This window comes from Pseudorca crassidens, chromosome 13 (assembly GCF_039906515.1).
Source record: "Pseudorca crassidens isolate mPseCra1 chromosome 13, mPseCra1.hap1, whole genome shotgun sequence".
In the NCBI taxonomy this organism is placed as follows: Eukaryota; Metazoa; Chordata; class Mammalia; order Artiodactyla; family Delphinidae; genus Pseudorca; species Pseudorca crassidens.
Genome location: NC_090308.1, coordinates 19,032,957 through 19,050,907, shown reverse-complemented (window position 1 = coordinate 19,050,907; position 17,951 = coordinate 19,032,957). Strand labels below are relative to the sequence as shown.

Below are 17,951 nucleotides of genomic sequence, written 5' to 3'. Positions count from 1 at the left end.
CAATTTATCAATTTTTAATTTTATGGTTGGTACATTTTGTGTCCTAAGATTTCTTTTCATATCTCAAAGTTACAAAGATACTTTTCTCTGTTTTTTCCTTAAAAACTTCTTTATAGTCCAGCAGCTTTTAAACCATTCTTTGTTTCTCATATTGTTCGGGCCCATAATTTCTCTCCAGTTTAGTCAGAGTCACTTTTCCAAATCTTAAATATAATGATGTTACTTATCCTTCACCCACCAATTTCAACTTCCTGAGCGTTATTTGATGCCATCTCTCCAAACTCCTTAACATGGTTTATAAAGCCCTTCATCACGTCTTTCTTTTTTAAAAGACCTGCCTTCCCCTATCCCCACCCTCAACTATTCTTTGCATTAGTTTTGCCAAACGATTTATACTTCCCTCAAAGCACTACACGCTCTTTTTCTTCTGGGCTATTGCACTTTCCCTGCCTAGACTGTCTTTTTCTCTACTCACTCCCCTCTCCACCTAGGTAACTCCTATTTGTCTCTCACTCGGTTTCTTTCTTTTTTCTTTTTTTAATATTTATTATTTTGTGGGGTATAGCTGCTTTACAATGTTGTACTAGCTCCTGCTGCACAGCAAAGTGAACCAGCCATATGTATACATATATCCCCTCCCTTTTGGATTTCCCTCCCTTCCAGTGTCACTTTCCCTAAGCAGACTTTCCTGATCTTTGAACACTGGTGCCCCTCCCACATGGTCCCAGAGTACATTGGGGTTTCTACTCTTATAGTGGTTTTCACACTATTCTGTACTGGTTGTCACTAAATCCCAAGTTCCTGGAAATCCAGAGCTGTGTCTTGTTCACTATGGTATCTGCAGTACTCAACAGAATTCTTATCACATAAAAGGAGTAACAGAATATCTTAGATGGTGGATAGAGCAGGTGAAGATAGCAAATGTGACCCAGTAAACTTTGATTCCTTGAATCCATCATTATTTATAGTAGATATTTGATAACCATTTGATTTGTTTTCCATCTTAGTGTAATATTTTAATACATCAACACATATTCATTACAGAAACTTTAAGAAAGAATACAGAAAAATGAAATTATTTATTATGCTACCTTCTACAGCTAATAACTTAATATTTTGATGTAATTTCCTTCCAGTCCTTTTTAGTTGTATATGTGCTTTGCATGCTATTTAAAAATACAACAAATAGTATATGCAGTTTTAAATTTTAATAACTTTCTTAAATAGCCACTGAAATGAGTGCATACACAGATATGATTAAAATAATGATGATTTAAAAAGATAGACTCATATTTTTATATTCAAGAGATTGTTGTTTCCTTCCAAAAGCCAATGATTTTGCAGTTGTTCAAACATTTTTGGAGCCACTCTTCAGAAATGCCTTTAGAACCAAAGAAATATAATTTCTTCAGAATCACACCTGATTTTTTTATTCAAAACATCAATTTATTGAACAAATACTTAATGAGTTATAGACACATTTTTTAGTTTCTGGAGATTCAATTGTAAGCACGACACAGTTCTCTTCCTTCAAGGATCTTGATTACTTTTTATTATTTAAGAATTTTCATGACAATTTTCCTCTCCCAGAAAATTAAATCTGCGTGCAAAGATGATTATTTGCTATGATTAATGATTTCAAAAGCAATACATTGCTATTTATTAAGGACTTTCATAACTATTCCAAAATATTTTTATTAACTGCATTATAGTTGGATTAAGTCACTATTTTGAAAGTGATCACAGCAATTGTGAATGAGACCAGATGAAGCACAAATTTTTTAAAAATCAGTAATATTATTTCACAGTATTATATAAAAGTGCCACATAAGCACTTTTTTCATGATTTCCTTTAGAACTGGAAGCTTTCATGGATAAGTTGAATTTGACATAAATTTTGAAGAAGGACAAATACATATAAAAGAAATGAAAGGTGGGTGAATTTTGTTTTGTGGCGTAAGAAGCATGAGCTGAGGCATGGGAAAATGTAAGGCTTATTTGGTTAGAAAAAGTGTGTGTAGGAGAATGGGATGAAGTTTTAACAGTGGCTTTCAACTAAGGGTCAAATCAGAATTAGCTAGGAAACTTTAAAATGTGTCTTTAAATATGTCTTCATTATTCTGATAACCCCTTGGGCATATCTGAGCCAGAGTCTCTTTCTCTTAGGACTTAGAGAAGGAGAGAAGGGAAGGGTTGGTTATGAATAGTTACCATATTTTGCTTCTGTGAACCTTTTCCCCAGCCAATGGACTTTGAGTACCAGGTTAAGGAATTTAGATATCAGTCTGTTGGCAACTGGGACATATTACAAGTTTTGAACCATGCTACTGACAGGATAAACGCTATGTTTTAGGTAGATCAATATTTTGGTGGTTTGCTTGATGGATAGCAACCATGTAGCTTTTTGTTACGGTGAGACGGGAGTACAACATATTGTTGTTAAAACAGGAAAATAATTTAATTTCTTGTGTTGGTGAAACTGTAGTAAGATAAAACCTTTTCTAATGAAGGTTTTTACTGGATCTGAAAATTTAGATACTTTTTTTGCTTAATTGTTCAAAGTTGACTGTGAGACTGTGCAAGTAGGTTACTGCCATTATTAGAACTGTTATAAAAGATGGCTATTTTAAGCAAATAGAACAATCACCTGTAATGCTTATGCCCTCAACAGATGAAAGGCCCAAAGGAAAGGGATTCAAATTTATTTTCTTTATTACTTAAACATTTTCTGAGAAGAGAGCCTCAGTTCAAAGCTTAAGGAAAAATGAAGATAAGTAACATTTAGCTCAGTTAATGTAGTCAGTTTCTATAAACTTATGAATTTGGAATAAAGGTACTATCATGAGACAGTGCTCCTAATTTGTTCACTAAGCCCAGGCAAGGATCAGATTCTTGGTGCCTCAATTTTTCCATTTGTAGGACGGGGGTAATATGCCTATTTTATGCATCTCATGTGATGGTTCTGAAAATCTTTTCAAATGGTTATTCTCAAGTCATATAGCTGCAACATTAGATATGGTTTAGTTTCCATATATGTATTCTCTTCTTTTTACCTTTATAAAATTTCTAAGTTTTATTTGATATTGGTTAACATATGCAGTACAGGAATGAAAATGGTTTCTTCACGCTAGGAACAAATTTTAATACTTCACGTGTAAAAATGTTTGTAGTATAAATATGTTTCTAAATGATTTAATTCTAATTAGGCTGGTTACTTGCATTTGAGAAACAGTTGCAAAATAATTACTCTCTCTACATTATATGAAGAATAAATTAGAAATATCAGTAAACTGCCTGGCTTTGATCTTCTTAAAGAAAGTCATTAAAATGAGGTAATATTTTTAGCGTTCAGGGAAAATGTATCCATTTATTTATTCAACAAATATTTTAGCACCTATCATGAACCAGATGTCTGTATTGTTTTAGACACTGGGATGTTCTTTTTTTGTGTGGTACAAGGGCCTCTCACTGTTGTGGCCTCTCCCGTTGCGGAGCACAGGCTCCGGATGCACAGGCTCAGTGGCCATGGCTCACGGGCCAAGCCGCTCAGCGGCACGTGGGATCTTCCTGGACCGGGGCACGAACCCGTGTCCCCTGCATCGGCAGGCGGACTCTCAACCACTGCGCCACCAGGGAAGCTCTCTATGATGTTCTTTATGATGGAGAGCAATGAGATTTGTGCACACATTCCTAAAGAAAGTGATCACAGTTTTGTTTATGGGCAATATCTGTTTTATTACCATATAAGGCTAATGAGCATTTTGTTTTCCTTATTGTTATAGCAACGCATTTAAATCATTGTCTTGAGATAGTATGTTTGATAGTCTTCTGCTCGATCTCCAGTATATTTTTTTATTAAACAGATTTCCCAAACCAAATTACTCCTAACACTTTTTGCCCTGCTACAGGTCACATACTGAATGTAAGATAGTACCCTACCAGCACTGAATAAATATTCATACTGATAGTACTTCTGGATTCATACACTTTAACATTCTGTAATAGAGTAGCTATTGACCTGTATTTGTTAATTTGTATGTAATTCATTCTTTTAGTCATTCTCTTCAGCTCTACTAATAGAACCTTCTCTAACATGTCTCCACATGTGTTACATCATGTTTTCCTTGGTAAAGTCTTAATTTCCAGAAATTAAGCATAGTTGGATATGAAGCATATTAGGATCATCTTGTCTTTTACTTTCTTGTGCCTTCTTCTTGACTGATTTTTGTCTTTGTGCCTTCTAAAGTTTGGTCTTAAATAATTATCAATACATTTAAATGATAATTTCAAATTGACGCAGTTGAAGTTAAACATTTCCTTAACATCTATCATATATAGTTCATGAATATGCATAAATACTCTATGTTATGACCACAAGTTGTTCTACTTAAAATGTTTTGTTTCAGCCAACCTGAATGTGTAGGTTTTACTTGGACTGTATTGAGAACAAATAAGTCTGAATATTTAATCATTCCTTCAGTAGCAGAATCTTTTCTAACCTATGTCAATGTGGTATATTAAAAATATTTCTTTGAGAAGCATATATTAGAGCTAAATGTGAACTTCAGAGACATTGCTTTCTCTAATCCTGCAAATCATATTTGATGGTTTATATATGCACTGAAATCTTTGTACATTCATAGTATCTATGAAATATTCCAGGAAAATCATGTTTAGGGCTTAACTTACTAGAATAGAGTTATCGAAAATGGAGTTTAAATGGCTAATAGACGAAGTGAGATACTGTGGGACACCGTGAACACCTGTGGCTTGCTCTTAAAGTTGACATCTTCCTAAGGGTACAAGCAGAGAACTGTTTTACCCTACGTATGAGACAGGAACTTACCTCTTATTTTCCTTGAGTAAACATAGTTACTTCCAAAACTGAGATCTTTTAGGCCTAAAGGATATGTACCTGGTTCCATGCATTATTTGCTGAAAAAGAAAAAAAATTCCTATACTCTTTAGATTACTTAAGAAAAATCCAGAAAAGTCTGACACTTGGAAAAAAGGCCAGAGTCAGAACAAGGAAGAGCTTCTGTTCCTGACTGGAGGCATTTCCTGTCCTGTTTCATGGAACATGCTAAAAAGTTTTTAAAACTGCCTCATGCGGTTTGTCCCCTCCAAGGTGATTATAAAGGGACCCAGATATGCTGATCTCTGTTCTCTGCACATGGCACAAATAGAAAGCTTTGAGCAGGAGTGGAAAGGCACACTGTCACTTGTCTTTCTCCTCTGAAGAAGCTGGGACACATTCTGCTCAGCCAACATGTTCCCAGAGGAATGTGATTTAACTTCCACTTTTCACACTGTAAGAAGCAACTCTGTAGACCTGTCCGGGAGGGTGATGGCAGCCTGAGAGGAATTTGTATAAGTGTTTTTCACTCCAGTGTTTTCATGTGACCTGACTCTCATTCTCAATTTAGTTACATCTTGACCTGGAAAATGTAGCCAAGGTTTGCCTCTCTTCATTTGGCTTCCCATGATTCATGTTGTGCCTACCTCTCCTTCCACTCCTCCCACCCCATGCAGCCTCTTCACCCTTTCCCTTGCAACCTACCAGTAGAGCCTGTATAGATGTCTTCAAATGCATTTATTCTGTTTCCCTCAGTAGGGGTTTTACTTCCAGGGAGATAAAATGTGTTTGAGTCCCTGAAATACATACAAGGAATATCCGCTGTAAAGCAGCCTAAGCCATTCCCCACTCCTTTCTCCAGATCTGTCTATTCATATAGCTGGCAGCTTCTTTAAGAACCCTCTAGTAGTAAAAGAATTAATATTCTCCCTAGATTTTATCCACTCCCCCCTCCATTAAATGACTGATTTTTATGCGTGAGATAATAGACAAGCCTTGGATGACCTGTTTTTTTGTTTGTTTGTTTCTTTCCCTCCCTCCTCCCTCTTTTTTCCTTGCGGTAAAATAGTGCTGAAGAAAGAGGGCACTAGTGTACAGCCTAGATCGCATCCCTGCACCGTCTGGATTAGAGCTGAGGCGTCTGCGAACCGAGCTTGGCCGCGGTACTCTGGCCCGGGGACCACAGCGCTGCCTACCCGGACTCAGGTCCGTCTCAAGTCCAAATTCTCCAAGCAGACCCAGGTGAGCAGACACCTCCCGGCGGGGGAACCCACCCACAGTGACAGACACAAGGTCCCAATCTATGGGATTTTTTCTCCTTGTCCCAGAGGCATCCTCGATTATTTCTTTCTGTTAGTCCGGCTTCCCCGGGAAGCGTCGGGACGCATGGGTGCCTGGGTTGCCTTTCTTATTTTGCCTGCCTCACCTCCTGTGCTCTTGCTCCTCGCCCGCTCCCTTTGCTCCTTTCTCGTCTGACCCTCACCTTGAAAACGGGAGCCGGAGAGGGACGAGGGAAAGAGCCAACTTCAGCCCCGCAGGCGGCTGAGATTTGGCGCCTCTGCCCCCGAAGTGGTAGGGTTTGAATATACCTGGAGGAGCAGTAGCTGCAAGGAGAAGAGAATGAGGATGGAGGGGTACTGGGGAAACGAGGAGGTGTGTGTGTGTGTGTGTGTGTGTGTGTGTGTGTGTGTGTGTGTGTGTGTGTGTAGAACGCAGGGAGGGGGGTTGGTGAAGTCGGGGGTTGGCGGGCTTGGGGGCTGGAGGTTAAAGAATTGCAACTCGCTGGTCAAAGCGTCCGCAAACGGCCCTGCGGAGGAATGCCTCAGCCGCTTGACCAAGCACTGTCCAGGGTTCTGAAGGCGGCAGGACTGAGCTGCCGCCGCCAGAGCAACCAGGAAGCTCCCCTCTGTTCCCTTTCTAGCAACTATGCAAAGCCAAAGGTCTGGATTTAGGGAAGTGCAGGGGTCCCTCCATTCCCTCCCTCCATCCTGGGTCGCGGGAAACAAGTTACCTCATCTGTACCCTTTCCCCCTAAACGTCTACAATAAGCTGACTTCTTGGGGTGGGGGAGGGAGGGGGGATGTACCAAAATCCGACATGCGGAGACTTTTCCAGGCGTTGCCTTAGTAACTAATATGGATTTCCTCAAGCTGGCAAATTTATATTTACTACTTGGGTAGTACGTTAGGGTCTCTTCAACCCCTCAAAGTTAAAGTAAAATGTGCACCCCTGGTTCGAGTTTATTTTGAAGTAGCGCTTCTGCCTTCATAATGAAAGAGTTTCCAAATTTCTTCTGGGGAAAAAAGTTGATCTTTTCAAATCCGGAAAGTTCTCTAAGGTCGAAAGACGCAGCTCCTTTTTTTCCCTCTTCCCTCCTCCCCCTCCAGTCAGTAATCGTGAGGATATTTGGGGACCTGGAAGAGACTTGGAGCTGCAGGAGGGGACGGGTCGGCGAGGCTCTGCGCCTCCCGGGACGGAGGAGGATACTGGGGGCCGAACGCGCCACCTTCCGCCTTGACCAGAGCTGCCGCCCAAGCTGTCCCTCCAGCCGCTATCATGATGTCCTTCCAGCCCATATCATGAAATGCACCGGTCAACTCTTAACCAGCACTGACCCCAGAGTTTTGACACAGGTCCTGTAATAACGGAACTTTGACTTCCTTCCTGTTTTGCCGGCAGCGTCCAGCTCACCCGAGCCACCACGACTCCCATGGTACCATTGGTCAGTTTACCTGGATGCACCAGTGAAGAAGGGGGACTCGAATACCCCTAAAGACGCCACCAGGGCGTAAAGGTGGTCGTGGAGGACCAGGAGGAGGAGGAGGAGGGGAAGGAGGCGGGGGTGCAGAAGCTGAAGTCGGACAAGCGGCGTTGGCGACGGGGGAGAAGCAGGCGTCAGGCGTCGGGTCCGCACTGTGAGCGCGCAGAGCCTGCTGGCTGGACCAGCGTGGGAACGCGGCTGGCCGGCTGTGGACGGCGTCCTCAGCATAATGGTCCGGCTCCTCTTGGTTTTCTTCCCAGCTATCTTTTTGGAGATGTCCCTTCTCCCCAGAGGCCCCGGCAGGAAACTGTTGCTGGCAGGAGCCTCGTCTCAGCGCTCAGTGGCCAGAATGGACGGAGATGTCATCATTGGGGCCCTCTTTTCAGTCCACCACCAGCCTCCGGCCGAGAAGGTCCCCGAGAGGAAGTGTGGGGAGATCAGGGAGCAGTATGGCATCCAGAGGGTGGAGGCCATGTTCCACACGTTGGATAAGATCAACGCGGACCCGGTCCTTCTGCCCAACATCACCCTGGGCAGTGAGATCCGAGATTCCTGCTGGCACTCCTCTGTGGCTCTGGAGCAGAGCATTGAGTTCATCAGGGACTCTCTGATTTCCATTCGAGACGAGAAGGACGGGCTCAACCGGTGCCTGCCTGACGGCCAGACCCTCCCCCCAGGCAGGACTAAGAAGCCCATTGCCGGCGTAATCGGCCCGGGCTCCAGCTCCGTAGCCATTCAAGTGCAGAACCTGCTCCAGCTCTTCAACATCCCCCAGATCGCATATTCCGCCACAAGCATCGACCTGAGTGACAAAACTTTGTACAAATACTTCCTGAGGGTTGTCCCTTCTGACACTTTGCAGGCAAGGGCGATGCTTGACATAGTCAAGCGTTACAATTGGACCTATGTCTCCGCGGTCCACACGGAAGGTAGGCATTGCATTTGGGGAAGAAAAGTGCACAGAAAGCCAGGGCATTGCTTGATGTGCGCTTGGGATCACAGTGTTGTTGCTGTTTATTTCTAGCACCGTGGGAAGAGCCTTTACCCTTCTCCATACATGCCCATCCAGGCATTGCCTTGCATCCTCATCCTCCTATAATTATAGTGTAGGAAAACTGTCCCATGGTGTTTCCGGGGGTAGCAGGAACCAAAAAGACACCAAACTTTCCATGAACAGTGCCCAGTTGTAGTTTTTGGACTTACATATTTGTTTGCCCTGATATTCTGAGTTTGTGTTTATTTGCCCAAGATGTTATACTACCCTTAAGTGACTGGCTATGATTTTCCAAGCTTAATAGACTAATCCAATGTGAGCAGTTAGAAAACCAAAAACCAAAAAGCAAACTGCTGTCCCCTAAACTGGACTTGAAAACTTTATCTTGTCATGAACAGCTGAAGGTGCTTCTTTGTTCTGGTGTGCCCCCTTCTTACACATTTATAACTTACCTGTAAATATTGGATTAATGCAGTCATCTCCCTCAATATATCAGAAACTTATGTTTTAAATTCTGGGGTACCTTAGATACAAAGGAAAAGTAAATAATTTAAATAGTTATTATTTTTTTCCTACTTAATCAGTTAAAATTGTCCATATGCCCTCACTTTCCCCAAGAATTATCTTGTCTTATGAGCAATAGCACTGATGACCTCTTGGATTTGAATTTTGGTTTCTAGTTTGTTTGTTTGCTTTCTAACACAATGACTTTGCTTATTAGAATTTAAAGTTAGACAAATTATAAATTACTAATAAAATGATAGTAGATATCATGTTTAAAATAGCTTTTAAAAGTGAAATAGATTATACCTGAGGTTAAAAACTTTGATTTATACAGAGTCTTACAGACATGCATTCTCAAATAATTTATTATATATAGACTTTCTTTACTCTTCTCATCTTATCCTATACTGATTGTTGGATAAAATGAAACTTTTGAGTCATCTACTTTTAACTCCCTCAGGTTTATAGAGAAATTGAGACCCAGGTTACGAATTAATGTCCAGGACAATTCACGTGTATATGCTGGCATATGGAAGAGAATCTTGAAGGTATTGCTGCATTTATATTTCTTAATATCAAATTATTAACAGAAAGGCCATAGGTATGACTTCATGTTCTTTTAACTGTTATACAGTATTCAGTTACTGGTGTGAAGTCTGATACAGAAATTAAGAAACATTCTTACTGAAATGGTGATATGGTTATGTTAATGAACACTGATGCTTTAACTTTAAAGGGAGCAGAGTTTTTAGGACAAACAAAAATTGTGTAGAAATTTCAGACTTTGATTTTGGAAAAAAAAACACAACACCTTCCTGTTGCAGTGTTGTGAGTTCTAAAAACTGAATCCTATTTCTGAATCTTGATTTTTCATAGTGAACTGCCTGCCTCTTTTTCAACAAAATCACATATTACTCTTTTAAGACACAGATTTAAGTTCAGATTTTAACTCCTTACATTTTTATGGTTAATGTTAATTTCCTACATTTTTTTGTTTAGTATAGTTTCCTCCAGTGCTTAGATGGACCATCTTGAAAGCCCAAGTTAAAAATGTGTTAATTATCAGCATTAGAGCGATCTCTCTAAAAGGGAATGGCAAAAAGTAGATTGAATGTGATTTATTTAATTATTTAATAGTTCTCCCTCAAATGAGCTAGGTAATTGATTATAGATATTAAAAGTGTAAATACCTCCTTCAAGGAGAAGTAATACATCATTTTTACAAGGTAGTTTTATTTTCTATATTTTATTATGTCATTTTATTTTGGGGGTGGAGAGGAGTGGAGAAAAGATTCCCCCTCCCCCCTTCAGTATGTTTTCCAGTTGCATCCTTTTGCTAAAAATAATTGCTAATAGCGCTTTCTGACAACTAGAGTTGTCTTTTTGGAAAATTAATTGGACTTGTGTTTACAAATTATGTTGAGGAAGGGCTGATATTAAAATTCCACCCTTGTGTTAGTTTGGATTACTTTGTTCCCTTTCTGCCTTCTGACTTGGGTTGTGTGGCAAGGATAATGTCCGATAGCATTATAATAGTTGATTACAGACTAGATTGTGTTCATAGAACAGCATTAGAGCTAACTTTGGTGTCTATTTTATTACCAAGAAATGATGCCATTCACCTTGCCTTTTATATATATCTTATTTCTTCTCAAAGAGAATTTGTTTCCTCTCTTATTAGATATAATTCTGTGGAAACTAAATTGCTTTTATTTTCTTCTATCTGCAAAGAAATATAACAGTGTCCTTTGTATAAGCTCCAACTGAAAATTTATTTTTTCTGAGGTTCTGCCCTCCTGCTTCTCAGGGACCCATAGTGTACTGGCCTGCAGGCACTTTCTTGCATCATCTAGTAATTTTCCTGTCTTCAGACTGATGGGGTCACCTACTGGTGACAGTTCCCTGTCAAAAAGCAGCTAAGACCACATATCAGTGTTGTCTCTGCCATCTGGGCACTATTCAGGAAGGAAGCTAGATTGTCTGGATATTAGCAATTTGGAGTTTAGAAATTCTGGGACCTCCAGTGACCTTCACCTCTCCTTTCCAAATTAGCCATTCTCTAGTCAGTTTATCATCACAATTTCTTTTATTAGAAGTTAGCCTAGTATAGTTAACATTAAAAGTAATAGGTGACTAGATTAGCATACCTTCATTTCTATGGTTAATATTGCTTGACTTTAAAACCATAGATGGAGCATCCTATTCTTTCTAAAGTTTTATATCCCTTTATTATTTTACTTTATATTGAAGTTAAGCTTGGAGGTGTTTTCTGGTTTTGTTTTAATCAGTTAGAATTCAGTTGTTATATTCTTTTACATACTTTTCAATCTTCTACCACGTCATTTGTGCCACACTTGTCCTCTTGTCATAACTGTCAGTTTACCTGACATAAAAAGAGGATCAGTTCACATGAAGTTACCAGCAACAGGCTCTCCAGAAGATTTTTCAGGATTATTTCCTGAGAGGAGTATTGAATTAGGATCTGTCAAAGGGAGGGTACTGAAGCAACAGAGCCTTGTCCACAAAGAAAAATCGAGTGCACTTTGGAGCAAGCTGCTCACCTGGCATGTGTCTTTAAATATGCTAATCATAGAATACAAAAATAGCCTACTTCTGTGAAGAATATCTCGGCCAAGGACATTGTATTCCATCCTTCTGATAAAATGTAGATTCCCCATCAAAAAAACAAATTTATCATTTCAAAAAATTGTAGAAAACAATACTTAAAAAATAATTCTAGTTGATTAAATCAAAGCTTTGGTTGAGTCCAAAAAGAATATTCTTTGAGTTTGTAGCTTCAGAAAGTTAAGTTTTGGGGTTGAATACATTTTCATTTGTTTTAAACCCTTCTCTCTTAATATTTTGTCTCATAGTGTCAGAGGAGTATGTGATAAGGGATTTAGTGATGCTGCTGTACGCTTTTGTTTACAGTTATGTTTTCATTGTACCTTTTTTTGGACATTTTTGGACATTTGCTTACACTTTACATGAGATTGGCCTTCTTTGGCTTCTCTTTTTCTTTTTAGAAGCTTTGCTCTATTTGATATAAAACACTCTAAAAGTCTAAAGGCATCAGAGGAAAATCCTCCTAAATCATAAGAACATCAGTTAACTATTTTACTTTAGCTAATGCAATTACATATAAGAATTTTATTTCTACTAAATATCATATTTTTCTATATATGCACCAGCAACTTTCTTTATACCTTTCTTATCTCGATTCCAAACTATTTTCACAGTAAGTCACCTTAATAAATGTTCTGTTTTATCACAATATAAGGAGTAGAATGTCTTGAAAGGTTATTTAGGCCAACCAGTTAAAGATGCTTAAAACACCATTATTACATCTTTGCCCAGAAGTCGTTCCCATATGCTCTAAGTCTCCTACTTGTGATTAGGATTTCTAATGAGAGTTGGAGAATACACAACTTAAATTCAGAGGAAGAATTTCACCTATTAGTCAGTTTTTCTATTTAATGACCTGACTCCCTGAAGTTTCTATCGACTACTGGGAATCATCCAAGCAATTCGAATTTCTCTTCCACGTGATATTTATTATCAATGAACTCTCTCTCTTTTATGCTATACCTCACCAGTTCCTTCAGCCATATATTGTAATTTTTAGTTCCCTTATAATCACAGATAACTCAAGTAGATCTTAGATAAGTTATTATCCAAAAGTCTTTTTAAAAATATGAGCTGATACTAGGCTACATCTCCTTTCTTTTATGCTTGGTAATTTTTAATATTGTTATTATTATTATTATTCTAAGAGTAAGACTTTGTTTTTTGTTTCCTTTTAAATGTAGAATATTTAGCTTAAATCTGCCTTATCAATAAGTTATGGGACTTTGATTATTTAATTCATCTTAGCATCCCAGCTTTGTGTCCTCAAGATTTGACTATATATGATAAAACTGAGTAAGAGAGAGTCAAATGTAAATTCCCATAGCCCATTACCAGCAAACTACTAATCTGGTGGTCACTCAGCCTGTTATGAATTACCTTGACAGTAAGTTTTTTCATTACATACTATACCACTTCATAGATAAATAAATAAATAGCATAAAAGTAGAAAAATCATCACAGCACATTTACAATTCTAATAAAAAATTTACTATCCCAAAAACTGTTTATAAGAAATTTGAAGACTTGGTCTCAGTTACTAAGTTCTTTACACTCTAAAGGGATTACAGTTTGAACACATGTAAAATGAGTAAAAACAAATTATTACAGTATAGACATTTAGAAACATGAGTTTATATGTGTTTAGCGAACACTGAAAGAAAATATTGGTGAGTGTAATTAGCTAGAAAAAAGCTGGAGAAAAGGGAATTTTGATTCGTTTTTTAATATGGCATTTGTAAAAGATAAAAGCAGTAGTAAGAATGTCCCCATGGGGAATAAAATAAGCAGGTCTTCTTGGCTGGAGTGGAGAGTGTGGGCCGGGAACTAATAATAAAGATAGCAACTCAAATGTGGGTTCTTATATTCTGTGATTCAATGACTATTTATCTATATGAAGGATAAATAATGGAGAATCTTGAAGCATGAGCCAAAGAGTTTTGATTTCAAGAAAGAAATGTCAAAGCAGAGTTTGATATGATTCAAAGATAGTTAAAAGAAAGTGAATTCTTACTGAAATGTGTAGGGAAGCTGCATTGGATGGGGAGGGAGAAAACTAGCCATGAAAGTTTATGTTTGTAGAATTCTAGGTACTAGGCTGTTAAAATAATTAGGAAGAATAAAAGTACTTCAAAGGAATACTTTATAGGAGAATTCGATGTGCCAAAGAGTTAGAGACAAAGAGTCAAAGATATCTTCAGTTTTGCAATCCTGAAGGGCCAGGAGAATTTTGGTGTAATTAACAGGCCTGCAATAAGTAGGTTTTAAAATCACGATTCTTTATGTTTAAACAACATGGACTTAGATTTAATATGTTCAACTTGCTGTGAACTTTGGCCAAGAGCACATACATTACTAGCAAGAGTGGGTGTCTGGACAGAATAAATCCAGGCACAGTCATAAGTTACCCTATTTGTGATTTAAAAACAGTGTTCGCATCCTACCTTGTTTACCGAAAACCTTGATTCTCTTGACTGACTAACCTGGGTACTTGAGAGTTGACTTCTTTAAACTCCAACCTTTTACACTTTAAACATGTTACAAGGTAGTCTTTGCAAATTATATTATATAGTTCCCTGGCATCTTTTAAAGAGAGTGCTGAATTTAATAGGAACTTTTCTTGAATATACGAAGTAATCGTTGTGAATGTCAACTGTTACTTATGCTGGGATACAGTGGTAATCTTGAAGCCTGTTGAAAAATATAAAGCCACTCACTCTTATCAAAAATGGCCCAGATTGTCATACTTTTGAGTTTGTCTTTGTTATTTTTTTCTATATTGACTAGACTTACTAAGCCATTTTCTAAGTTAGTTAATCAGTATTTAGTTAACAGGTTCTATGTACAAAGGATTAAGGTGAAATACAAAGATGAAAAAATGAGACACCTTTATTATTTTGAGAAATCTTGAACTCTTCTTGATTCTTCTGCCATACCATCAATCACCCTGTGACTTCATTTGCTTTCGCACAAAGTTTACAGCAGCTGGCCTGCATCGGGTAGATGGTGATGACAACTTCTATTCTGTGTTTCTATCATGTGGCTTTGCAGTTGCCATTCCTCTATAAACACTACAAGTTTTTCTCCTGGTGGTCTATGGAGCTAATATATAATGATGGTTTTATGGATTTTTAATAACTTTCTGGGAGGTGGCTGGAGTGGTGTCATCATAAAGAAATTTGTCAGAAGCCATATTTTCAGCAAAGACCACAGAGGGCTGGGAAACCATGGCTGAGGACACAGTAGTTTAGTAAGCACCTACAATCACTGAAAAAATCAGCTCATAGTGCATGCTGTTCTGACATTATTTTGGAAGCAACATCTCAGTAGGAGAGGTTGTCAGTTTTCAGAGAAGCTGTAGTTGAAAATCGGAGTCAGGCTGAGACATAAAGTCTTGTCAAAATGATGTAGCTGTCTTATCCATCAAAGAGCTATCATTAGATTTTAAACTTATGTAGAAATATTTATGTACTTTATGTGTGCAAGTTCTACTAATTTTCATGCTTAATTGTCTTCTATAAATGTTTACATTTTTAATTTTCATGAAAAATTATAATTTTAATTTTCTTCAGTCTCATGGGAAGTTTTGCTTTCTTAAACTTAAGGCATTGTGGTACCAAATACCAGCATTAATGTTTTTATGAAGAGTGTTGGCTCAAGCAGAAACTTGGTGATCAGAAATGATCATTTATCAATTTTATGATCATCTATTTTAGTTACTTCATGGCCAACAAATTGAAGATTCAAGGCAATATCTAAATGATTCAGATAAAAGCCTTAATTGGCAATTGAAGGACAAGGAGATTTTGGGGAGCATTTCTTTTTTCGCCAAGTAACTTATTTTGCTTTCTAATGAAGACATGACCATTTATTCATTGATAAATTCATGCATCTGCTATGTATCAGACATTGGTCTTGGCACTAGGAACACATAAATTAAAATAATAATAATAGTTATTATTATTTCATTACTGTTATTATTATTGTCCTCAAGGGTCCTATAGTCTGTTGGAAGAGACATAGAAATATATAGGTAGTTAAAGGCTTATGGGTTACAGAAAGTACATTTAATCACTTGAAAGAAAAAATGCATAAAAGACTATGGGAAATAATATACATTCATCTCAGTTTTATTTATAAAATGGGAATGATAATCACTACCATGTTATTTACTCACAGCAGTGTTTCAGAGAACAAGGAAACAGTATGTATAACTAGCTTTCATTTGCTTTTGTTAAACTGCCATCAGTTAGCCCTTCTTAGCTGATGAAAGTTGAACACATACATGAAATCAGTTAATAAGGTGAAGACTTTTGAATCTAAAACTTAGTAACATAAAATAAAAATGCAATTCATGGTTAAGATAAAAGTTCAGCTTGTGCTATAGGTTTCATGTTGCAAATGAGAAAACAAAGGCCCGGGAAAATAAAATGACCTGCCTAAGACCATAACATTCATTAGTAACAAAGCCAGGACTTATTCAAATTTGCGTTAGATACTTTCCTAACCCAAGGATCTATTGATTGTTTATTTTTATTTAATTTTATTTTTTTTACATCTTTATTGCAGTATAATTGCTTTACAATGGTGTGTTAGTTCTGTTTTGTAACAAACTGAATCAGTTATACATATACATATGCTCCCATATCTCTTCCCTCTTGCGTCTCCCTCCCTCCTACCCTCCCTATCCCACCCCTCTAGGTGGTCACAAAGCACCGAGCTGATCTCCCTGTGCTATGCGGCTGCTTCCCACTAGCTATCTGTTTTACGTTTGGTAGTGTATATATGTCCATGCCACTCTCTCGCTTTGTCACAGCTTACCCTTCCCCCTCCCCATATCCTCAAGTCTATTCTCTAGTAGGTCTGTGTCTTTATTCCTGTCTTACCCCTAGGTTCTTCATGACATTTTTTTTTCTTAAATTCCATATATATGTGTTAGCATACGGTATTTGTTTTTCTCTTTCTGACTTACTTCACTCTGTATGACAGACTCTAGGCTCTATTCACCTCATTACAAATAGCTCAATTTCATTTCTTTTTATGGCTGAGTAATATTCCATTGTATATATGTGCCACATCTTCTTTATCCATTCATCCGATGATGGACACTTAGGTTGTTTCCATCTCTGGGCTATTGTAAATAGAGCTGCAATGAACATTGTGGTACATGACTCTTTTTGAATTATGGTTTTCTCAGGGTATATGCCCAGTAGTGGGATTGTTGGGTCATATGGTAGTTCTATTTTTAGTTTTTTAAGGCACCTCCATACTGTTCTCCATAGTGGCTGTACCAATTCACATTCCCACCAGCAGTGCAAGAGTGTTCCCTTTTCTCCACACCCTCTCCAGCATTTATTGTTTCTAGATTTTTTGATGATGGCCGTTCTGACTGGTGTGAGATGATATCTCATTGTAGTTTTGATTTACATTTCTCTAATGATTAATGATGTTGAGCATTCTTTCATGTGTTTGTTGGCAGTCTGTATATCTTCTTTGGAGAAATGTCTATTTAGGTCTTCTGCCCACTTTTGGATTGGGTTGTTTGTTTCTTTGTTATTGAGCTGCATGAGCTGCTTATAAATTTTAGAGATTAATCCTTTGTCAGTTGCTTCATTTGCAAATATTTTTTCCCATTCTGAGGGTTGTCTTTTGGTGTTGTTTATGGTTTCCTTTGCTGTGCAAAAGCTTTTAAGTTTCATTAGGTCCCATTTGTTTATTTGTGTTTTTATTTCCATTTCTCTAGGAGGTGGGTCAAAAAGGATCTTGCTGTGATTTATGTCATAGAGTGTTCTGCCTATGTTTTCCTCTAAGAGTTTGATTGTTTATTTTTAAATCACATGGGCCACCCACGTACATTCCTCTCTCCTGTGAGGTAGGTTTATATCATCTGGCCCAGCTTTGTTCTTCCCAACATTGCTGCAGTCATTTAGCAGCTTGCAGGAGACTCTTCTGTCACTGAAAACTCATTCTCACTGCTGAGAGTCTTCCTTTCAGTACTCTTGCGTGATTCCAGCATTCATGTGTGTGACCCATTGATACCTACCCTCATAGGTCATTGATCTCAACTCTGTGTCCTTCACCTTCACTTCAGCAGCCCATGCACTCTGTCCACAGTCTGGCACCTTGAACTCACCAAGAACTCATAGCTCAAATCTCTTAAACACCAAAAAGCCCTTGAACAATACAAGCCTATTTAACTTCTCTTGCTTCCA

General features: G+C 38.1%; 1 protein-coding gene across 1 annotated transcript in view; it reads left to right on the top strand.

Annotated features, from left to right (window-relative positions):
- GRM1 (glutamate metabotropic receptor 1) overlaps positions 1–17,951 on the top strand; it is a 402,342-nt gene that overhangs the window by 34,472 nt on the left and 349,919 nt on the right. The window contains exons 3-4 of the mRNA XM_067701842.1: positions 5,925–6,097; positions 7,535–8,545. Of these exons, the coding sequence (XP_067557943.1) occupies positions 7,846–8,545 (700 nt within the window). The 5' untranslated portion in view covers positions 5,925–6,097; positions 7,535–7,845. The remainder of the gene's footprint in view (positions 1–5,924; positions 6,098–7,534; positions 8,546–17,951) is intronic.